The sequence below is a fragment of the Myotis daubentonii genome, chromosome 9 (genome assembly GCF_963259705.1).
Source record: "Myotis daubentonii chromosome 9, mMyoDau2.1, whole genome shotgun sequence".
NCBI classification, from domain to species: Eukaryota; Metazoa; Chordata; class Mammalia; order Chiroptera; family Vespertilionidae; genus Myotis; species Myotis daubentonii.
In genome coordinates, this window is record NC_081848.1 from 67,821,137 (window position 1) to 67,829,113 (window position 7,977).

General features: G+C 35.9%; 1 protein-coding gene across 1 annotated transcript; it reads right to left on the reverse strand.

The window, feature by feature from the left end:
* Window positions 1-1,265: 1,265 nt before the first annotated feature.
* On the reverse strand, window positions 1,266-2,283 carry LOC132241935 (olfactory receptor 5T2-like). Its single transcript, XM_059710884.1, has one exon. The coding sequence runs from the start codon at window positions 2,229-2,231 to the stop codon at window positions 1,266-1,268; it is 966 nt and encodes a 321-aa protein (XP_059566867.1). The 5' UTR covers window positions 2,232-2,283.
* Between the last annotated feature and the right edge of the window lie 5,694 nt (window positions 2,284-7,977).

A 7,977-nucleotide genomic window follows, 5' to 3' on the forward strand; every position in this document is an offset into this window, starting at 1 on the left:
AGATCCAAAGACATAGACACATGGAACAGGCGAGGGAAGGCATAGGTGGGTGGGTGGAAAGAGATTAACCAAAGAATTTATATGCGCAGACAATAGTTTGGTTAAGGCCTGGAGCAAGGGGAGGGATGGGCTTGTAGGGATCAGTGAGACAAAAAGGGGACAACTGTAATACTTTCAACAATAAAGATAAAATAAAAATAATAATATAGAATGAAATAAAATAAAACAAGGAAAAAAGATTTAATAAAATAATAATTAAAATTTAATGTAAATGTTTTTGAAAAGGAAAGAAGGGAGAACATTACAACTTTTTTTTTTATGTAGACACACATTTGCAGTGAAATGAGGTCTGCTGGAAGCTAGGCTAAACATGAGCATAGCAGAGACTCTCTTCTGTATGTTGGTTCCTGAGCCGGGACACTGACCAATGGTGGCCTGTGCAAGGACATTTCAAAGGGGAAGAGGTCAAAGACAAAGACAGCTAAATATGAGTCAGGAGCAGGCCTATAGGTAATCCTATAAAGATGGATTTGCCAGCCAGTGTACCTTTCTCTGAATTGTGCTTTTCTTTTGTCATTCTTGAATTTAAGTATGATCGTAATAAATGTTAATGCATAGACTTTGTTTTTTGTATGATATTGACGATGGGTTTGATATCCATGCTCTGGCTTAAAAAAATGGGGAGAAATGCACCTTCGCAACAGCATAGTAATAGCACTAGGAATTTGAACACATTTTCTGTGGTCTCAGGAACATAGGCTATGATTATCTGGCTACCATTGCATGAACCTAAGGATGGAGCAGAATGCTTTGAACTGGAGTCAGATACCAATGGCTTCATGGAAAGCAGTCTGGGCTAATCTGAGCTATGGCTTTGTTATTGATTAGGCAGTAAGTGAACAAGGTAGTCAGATAAAATTGTTATAATATTATTTATAGTTGCAACTATTAGATTCTATATATTACATGGAGATAAAAAGAAACAATATACAACATTCTAAAGTAATGATTACATACATATAAGTCTGTGTGTATGTGCATTTGTGTTGTATCAATCAGTACAAGGATCCACAGTTGATATACATATGTCAATAAGGATATATTAAGAATCAAGTTGATAATAACTTTTTTACATGTAAAGACATCAGAGATAGAGAGTTAACTATGATCTTTATTTTAAAATATCCAGAAAAACACAAATACATTAATAAACTAAAAAAATCTTAATTATATCTTTTTTTATATTGAGGCACAGAACATTACTCTCAACTTTTAATTGAGTTTTTACTGTAAAACACTTTTTTGATAAACCCCTTTTTCCCAAACACTCTTTTCATTGCCTCTTTCACATCTTTGTTCCTCAAACTGTAGATGATGGGATTCAGCATGGGAATCACGATGGTGTAACAAATTGACACTATCATGTCATGGTCCAAAGCGTAGCTGGAACTTGGTCTCACATACATGAAGAGGATGGTTCCATGATAAATTGACACTCCAGTTAGGTGAGAACCACAGGTAGAGAAGACTTTTCTCCTCCCTTCAGCAGAATGCATCCTCAGAATGGCCAACAGAATAAAACCATAGGAGACCAGGACAATCAGGATGGTGACTATCTCAATAGAGCCCACAAAGCAGAAGAGTAGAAGCTGGTTTGTGTGTGTGTCAGAACAAGAAATGGCAAGGAGAGGAGGGATGTCACAAAAGACATGTCTAATTTCATTGGATGCACAGAAGGACAGGCTAAAGGTGGCCACTGTGTGTATGGAAGCATGCAAAATGCCACCAACATAGGAAGCAATGATGAGTGACACATAGACTCTGGGTGACATGCTGACTGAATACAGGAGAGGGTCATAGATTGCTACATAGCGGTCATACGCCATTGCAGCCAAGAGGAAGCATTCTGTGGTCCCAAAAGTAACAGCGAGAAACATCTGTGTTGCACATCCAAGGAATGAAATGACTTTATTCTTTGACAGGAAATGTACTAACATATTTGGTGTAATTACTGAGGAAAAGCAGGCATCCACAGATGATAACACACTCAGAAAATAGTACATGGGGTTGTGGAGCCGGGAATCCCCAATGACCAATGCAAGCAGCCCTAAATTTCCCATCAGAGTAAACAGGTAAATTGCTAGAAACAGGAAGAATAAGATAATTTGCAGTTCAAGATTGTTTGTGAAACCCTTCAATGCAAACATTGTAACTTCAGTGACATTCTTCATGTTGAAACCTCATGGAAAAAAACTTAAAGATATTTGTAAAATTACAATTCATTTACTACAAAAAGAATAAAATGGATTCTAACTCAATAAATATCCTTGAATTTATTTTTTGGCAATATAAAATTTCCCAGTTGCAGGTCACAGACAGTGACAAGACAGTGGGTCAAGAGTCCATGCCACTCCCTATAAAATCAAATGAAAATGATGGGTGTCCACTCGGTGAATTCATATCATTTATAAAACCATCAGGACAACTCATTAATTTACAACTGCATTCTATTAGCTGTTTTCCTATTAAGTCACATTAAGACACCAAGTGATTGGTTTACAAAAACAATTTTCTTTTGACATAGACCCACATAAAATAATATATCAGTGTATGGAGCATTGGAATAAAATTTTAGCATTCTATACCTTTCAGTAATGGTATAAAGTGATTTGCTATAATCTACTCACCTGTAGAATGAGAGCATTAATATAAATTCTACAATATTAGAATGAATATTAAAAGACAAAATGTTAATAAAGTTGAATCTTGACAATTCCATTCAATAGAGAAAGTACTGAATCAGGTTGGTTCTAGAGTAGCCATAAACATTTTATGAGCTAATCTCTAAAACTTTTCTAACACTATTAGATCTTTTTGAGTCTATCTATAAGAACAAATTAAGATTTTTTTAAGGATGATGGGCCACAATTGAATTAAGTCAAATTAAAAAATAAATACAAACTTTGATGAAATCTATTTTTTTAAAATATGAACAAGATTCACAAGAAAAAGATCAGCTTCAATTCAATTCTTGGCATCAATTCAATGACATACCTGTTGAAGACAAATAACGTAAGATTTATATCTGAAAGTATGTGTTTATCACCCAGGTTCATGATTAAATGCCATGTGTAAAATTAGAATTTTCCTTCACGGTTTAGTCTTTTTTAAAATAATAATATCTTTGAATGACCAACTGGACATAATAGTATATAGCCATGCAGACTACTTAAATATATAAAGCAATAATATATAAAGCAATTTCCTTTAAATATGTCAATTTTTGGTTACAAATTTAAGATGACTATATAATTGAACTTTTTTATCAGATGTATTTATTTTTAAAACATTAGCAAATATTGGTTGAAAAAAAATATTGCAACTAATCATTTAAAAATATATGTGACCAGAGCCTTAAGCCAGATATTTCATTCTTTAGCTACATTTAAATTTTGTTTTGTGATTACTAATACATATTGAAACATTATTCTATCATAGTTATGATTTTTTTCCCTCTGCCACACAGAGCTCACCACGATTCCATTGGCTACATTACTGTGGGCTTAATTTACTCGGGTCAGATAGTGAAAGACTACAATGTTAAACAATTCAGCAAAATTTTACTTGAATCAGTTATTTCTACTAGATGCCAACATAAAATTTATACTGGTTAAAGCTGAGTCCATATTGAAATAACTCAGACATAACAAGAAAATGTCTTTGATTCTTGAAGAATTTAATAACACTCCATCACCTTTTAAAATGAATACAAAACCAGTTCTAAAAATACAGTTTTAATAGAAGGTACAAAATTTAAAAATATCTTCGCCTCAGCATTGAAACACTAAGTTGGCAAAGGAGGAGAAAAATAATAACAGCCATGTATTGAGCACATGCAGCAGAAATAGACTTTAAGCACATTGCTTTATTTTACCTTTCCAGCAACTCTCCACAGCTAATAAGAACCAGCGCCAAGATTCAATCCTAGGACTCCTTCAGAGTGCATGCACTTTTCACAATTTTACAGTTCCTTATAGTACCATGGCCTCATTCTGTAACTGACCTCCCCACTCACCACTCCCACTGAAATAAAACCTGGTTCTTGATATTTATTTAGATAAAGTTTGAGCATTACATTAGAGAAACATTATGAAATAGCATGAACTTTAAGTGGCTTCTATATCACAAAGCTAGCAAAATAAAGGATAATTGATTGTTTACTCATTAGAGCAAAATAGTAGATTTGGCCAAAAGTTTTCGTGCTTTCTACTGATGAATTTTCTGTATGTTCTTGTTTAATCTGATCTTTCTTCTTCAATGAGAAAAATAAAATCATACACTTGATTTGAAAAAAAATCTTACTTAATTCTACAAACCTAAAATCAATAGTTTATATTTTCTTTGTTATATTTATTTACCTATGTGATAGGCAGCAACTAAAGGGTTTAATACCGGGGACTTCATAATATTTGATCTTAACAATTTAGGTGCCACCTCATAAAATATTTTGTAAATATCTGACATTCTCTTCTTACCTGTGTAACAAGAAAAGCAGGTTTAAGTACACTACAGGTATGATTCATTTAGATTATTTATATCTGCTTACTCAACTGTTGATGAAAAATAGAGTTGCCCCAAGGGGAACATGCCCCAATTATCTTCTGGTTCAGAATCGCAACATGATGATTTGCTCAATAACAAAAAGTAAACGGTTGTAGAATAATTTACTACATGTTGATATTTATCAAATAATCAGTCCTGTGATTATAATGCTACTTTATAATTTACAAATGATGATTTGTATTGTCCTGATTATAGTGATGCTAAGTGTGTTTTGCATCTATACTTATTGTACTTGTTTTTATGTTTTAATTAAATTTATTGGGGTGACATTGGTTAATATGATTTTATAGGCTTCAAGTGTACAATTCTATGATGCATGATACATTGTGTGCTTACCATCTCTGTCTCCATATATTTGGCCCACTTTACCATATACTATGTCCCTCCCCTCCTTCCCTCCGGTAACTGGAAAATTAAGAGTTTGAGAGAAACTGAGAAAAATAATAAACTATAATATTCAAAATTTCCAACACAATCCAGTTCTAAAAATACAGTTTTAATAGAAGGTACAAAATTTAAAAATATCCTTGCCTCAACATTGAAACACTAAGTGGCAAAGGAGGAGAAAATAATAACAGCCATGTATTGAGCACATGCAGCAGAAATAGACTTTTATGCACATTGCTTTATTTTACCTTTCCAGCAACTCTCCACAGCTAATATTCATACCAACACAAAATGACATGTAGCAAAAACTTGTAAACTTTCCTAATAATAGGATAATCAATAAGAAGATAAGACATTTAAAGAACATTTAAATATTGAGGGGTATCAAGTTTACTAGAAAATGTACAACAAAATAAGGACTTGATTCATCCTTTAATTTTTAATGAAGAAAAAATATATACAGAAAAGTACTTGTATGAAGTATACAGCTTGATAAATTTCCACAATCTGACCATAATCCTATAAATAAAACTAAGACTAAGAAGTAAAATATTGACAGTAGCCAGATGCCTCCCTTATACTTTTTTCTTGTCATATCTCCCCTACAAAGGAAATCCCTATTATAAAGAAGAAATTAATTTATATAATATCTAGTTTTTGAAGTTAGTTTATAATGGTCTTAATTATCCATAAATGAGTGAGATCATGTGGTATTTTTCTTTCATTGACTGGCTTATTTCACTTAGCATAATGCTCTCCAGTTCCATCCATGCTGTTGCAAATGGTAAGAATTCCTTCTTTTTTACAGCAGCATAGTATTCCATCGTGTAGATGCACCACAGTTTTCTAATCCATTCATCTCCTGATGGGCATTTAGGCTGTTTCCAGATCTTAGCTATGATAAATTGTGCTGCTATGAACATAGGGGTGCATATATCCTTTCTGATTGGTGTTTCTGTTTTCTTGGGATATATTCCTAGAAGTGGGATCACTGGGTCAAATGGGAGTTCCATTTTTTTAAAAATATATTTTATTGATTTTTCAGAGAGAGGAAGAGAGAGGGATAGAGAGTTAGAAACATCAATGAGAGAGAAACATCGATCAGCTGCCTCTTGCACACCTCCTACTGGGGATGTGCCCGCAACCAAGGTACATACCCTTGGCCAGAATCGAACCTGGGACCTTTCAGTCCGCAGGACGACGCTCTATCCACTGAGCCAAACCGATCAGGGCATGGGAGTTACATTTTTAAGGAACTCCATACTGTTTTCCATAGTGGCTGCACCAGTCTGCAGTTTTAATATAAATTAATAAATTAATAAAACCCCACAACTTATAGCTACCAGTTATATGAATGTTGTAAAACACATAGAATTGTATAACTATAATCAAATTATATAACATTTTCATCATTCTAAAATGTCCCATTATACCACTATGTAGTCTTTCTGACAACCAAAGATGTGTTCTCCATTTTTAGAATTTTGCATTTTGCACAATGTGATATTAGTAGAATCACATTGTCTGTCACCTTTTGAATTTGCCTTCTTCCAATGGGCACAAGATATTTGAGATTCATCCATGTACTTGAATATGTCAATGGTATTATTCCTATTAAATTGCTGAGTGGTATTTCATTTTATGGATGCAACACAGTTAGTTATTCTATCTTTGATGGGAATTTGGATTTCTTTCAGTTTGGAAATACAGTGAATATAGGCACTATAAAAATTGGAACCCATATCTTTGCTTTCATCTATGTTTTCATTTGTCTTGGGTAAGTGGCAGAATCAGATCATGATGTCATATGGTAATTGTACTAGTATGTTTCACATCATAAGAAACTGTGAGATTGTTTGCTAAAGTGGCTGCACCATCTGCAATCCCACCTGAAATGGATGAGAGTTCTAGTTGCTCTGCAACCTCAATAAACCGCTTTATATTATCAGTTACTATTATACTTTTAATTTCACTCATTCTAAGATTCCTGGATTCTAGAACAGCGAAAAATAAATTTCTGATATTTTAAGTCATTAGTCTGTGGTGCTTTGCTATGGCAGCCCTGACAACTAATACAATCACTATCAGTATCCTGTCTAATAAAAGAGAAACATGGTAATTAGCCATATGTCCGCTACCCTTCCCATTGGCTAATCAGGGCGATATGCAAATTAACTGCCAGCCAAGTTGGCGGCCGGCAGCCAGGCAGCTTGAAACGAACATGAGGCTTGCTTGCTTCAGTGATGGAGGACACCAACGTTCCCCGCATGCCGCTACTGGCCTCTGAGCTTACAGTTTGAAACATTGTTACAAATATAGAAGCTAAACAAAACCCAGAAACCTGCTTTCAGCCAGCCAGGATCTCAGAGCTGGAGTTGAAACAGTGTTTTGATTATAGAACCCAAACAAACCAGATACCTGCTTTCAGCAGAGGAGGCCTAAGAGCTGGAGCCAAGCCTCAGAGCTAAAGCTGGCCCAGAATAAAAAAAAAAGAAAAAAAGGAGCTGTTGGGAGCTTCAGTCACCCGCCAGCCTGAAAACAGCCCTCAGCCCCTCACCCAGACTGGCCAGGCACCCCAGTGGGGACCCCCACCATGAAGGGTGTGTGACCAGCTGCAAACAGCCATCATCCCCTCATCCAGGCTGGCCAGGAACCCCAGTGGGGACCCCAACCCTGATCCAGGACACCCTTCAGGGCAAACCAGCTGGCACCCACCCGTGCACCAGGCCTCTATCCAATATAGTAAAAGGGTAATATGCCTCCCAGCACCGGGATCAGCAGAGCCACGAGGCCTCCCGGCACTGGGATCAGCGTGACAGGTGGCAGCGCCCAAACCCCATGATCGCCCTGCGGCTCTGTGTGTGACAGGATGCGGTGCCCCAACCCGCCCTCCCCCCACAGGCCCTGCTCTGTGTGTGACGGGGTAGAGCCATAACCTCCCTATCGGCCCTGCCCTGAGTGTGACAG